The 1,953-nt window shown below is 40.6% G+C and overlaps 1 protein-coding gene across 1 annotated transcript; it reads right to left on the minus strand.

Moving 5' to 3' along the window:
- Positions 1–986: 986 nt before the first annotated feature.
- LOC113341359 (splicing regulatory glutamine/lysine-rich protein 1-like) lies at positions 987–1,703 on the minus strand. The gene has a single exon (XM_026586266.1). The coding sequence runs from the start codon at positions 1,701–1,703 to the stop codon at positions 987–989; it is 717 nt and encodes a 238-aa protein (XP_026442051.1).
- Positions 1,704–1,953: the final 250 nt, after the last annotated feature.

Genomic DNA, 1,953 nt, shown 5'->3' on the forward strand with positions numbered 1-1,953 from the left:
CTACAATTAACTTCTCTTTGCTTCCCTGCGAAGTGCTCGCAACAGCGTTCGTCATCCTTGGTAATAGACTTGCATTTCCTATTCTTTCACTCACGACTGCAACCAGGTAGGACTCCATATCTCTCTGCTTTTATTCAAGGGTGATATACTCTTCCTGGTATTTGCGCAGCTCTGCCATCGTTATTCTGTCTTTTATTATGAAAAGCTCTGTGAACAACAAGTCAGTTGGAAACAACGCATTGATGAATGCTAAGATGAGATTTCTTTCATCCAATCACCCTCCCATTTCGCTGCTCATTGTCCTCTATCTATTGGTTATATCTCACAGTCTTTCGTTCGTTCTCCTTCGTAGGCTGAATGCTTTTTCAATTCCTGGATTTAGCATACTGCTGCTGATGTATTGTCCCAAGAACAAACTCTGTAAATGCTCGAATGAATTTATTGAACCTACTGGAAATCCATCGAACCACTTCAAGGCTTCTCATGCGAGGCTTGATGGAAAATACTTGCATAGGACCGCGTCGTTATCCTCATATTGTAACAAAGCTAAGATGTATGTCTTAATATGTTGGATCGCACATGTAGGTCCATCATAGATGCTAGTAAACGTGGGTATCCTGCACTTTCTTAGTATTGTTACTGATTGTATTCGCCGTGCGAAGGATGTCCTTTCTGCTTCTTCTATTGCTTCTTCTAGCTACCTCCTTCCTCCATCTTTCCCTTTTTAACTAATTCTCTTATCTCTGCTATTTCTCTTAAAATTTCACCGTTCGGGAATATGTCTTCTTATTGTTGTTGTCTAGGTCTTTTCAACCGGGCTTGCCTCAATCTGTTTTCGTGCCCACTTTGTCGTATGGCTTCTTTTAGTTCTTGTCGTTCTTCATCGTCTCTTCTTTCTCTTTGCTTCTCCCTTTAATCTCTCACGTGCTCCTGTGCAACTCTATCTCTTTGATTTTGTTTCCTCAGCATTTCGTTTTCATGAAGTATCATCCTTGCATGTTCTGCTTCGTTCTCTCGCTTTTCTCTTCATCATGCATGCGGTTGTATTCTCCATTTCGCTCCAATCTACCTTCTCTACGATGTCTTCGCCTGAGTTCATCCTCACCTACTTGGATATACCGATCTTCTATGCGATTGCGTTCACGTTCATCCTGCGAGTTTTCGTTCACCTGAAAATTGTCATCCAAACTATTATCCATAAATTGTCCCTGTATATTATCTCCGTGCTCAGATCTACTTCTCCTAGTAGTACTCCTGCTTGATCTCGAGCCCGCACGTGTTGTTCTGGATCGTGATTGTGACCTTTTCTCTTTTAATCGCTGATTTTCCACTCTTAGCTCATCATTTTGTCGCGTCAAGTTCGCACGCAGTTCCTCTTCTCTTCTTCTTTCATCTGCCAATTGCTGCCTTAGTTCTCCAATGGTCATGTTGTCTTCATTTTCTCCTACTGCTCTTTCCTGTTGTGTTCCCTCTTCATTTTCTTCTGCGGTATCTGTATCCGTAGTGTGAACACTTACTTCATCAAGATTTCTTTGGTCGTTCTCCCTTGGTTCCTGTTGGATCTGAAATCTGATCGGTTGAGGTCTTTTGTTCCTCTCTCCCATTCTTGATGTCTCTGCAATTTCGCCTCTTCTTCTACCTGCAATTCTTCTACTTCTCCTAATCGGTGTTGCATTTTCTCCTGCAGATGTTCGTCTCGCCATTTTGTGTTCCTGAAATAACAAACCCTAAACTTATGCAAATCCAAAAATTCCTTCCTAAATGAAAACTGCGTTTTAAATGAGTGAATCCAAACGTCGAAATTCAGAGAAAATAATCGAACTCTTTCACAAAAATAAAGAAAAAATAAGAATTTTTTCAAAAAATCAACTTAAAACTTTGACAAACAGGTATAATCCCAATTCCGAGCTGTATTCTAGCGCCAAAATGTAGTAGTAGAAAATCCTACTACTA

This window comes from Papaver somniferum, unplaced genomic scaffold (assembly GCF_003573695.1).
Source record: "Papaver somniferum cultivar HN1 unplaced genomic scaffold, ASM357369v1 unplaced-scaffold_29, whole genome shotgun sequence".
Taxonomy (NCBI): Eukaryota; Viridiplantae; Streptophyta; class Magnoliopsida; order Ranunculales; family Papaveraceae; genus Papaver; species Papaver somniferum.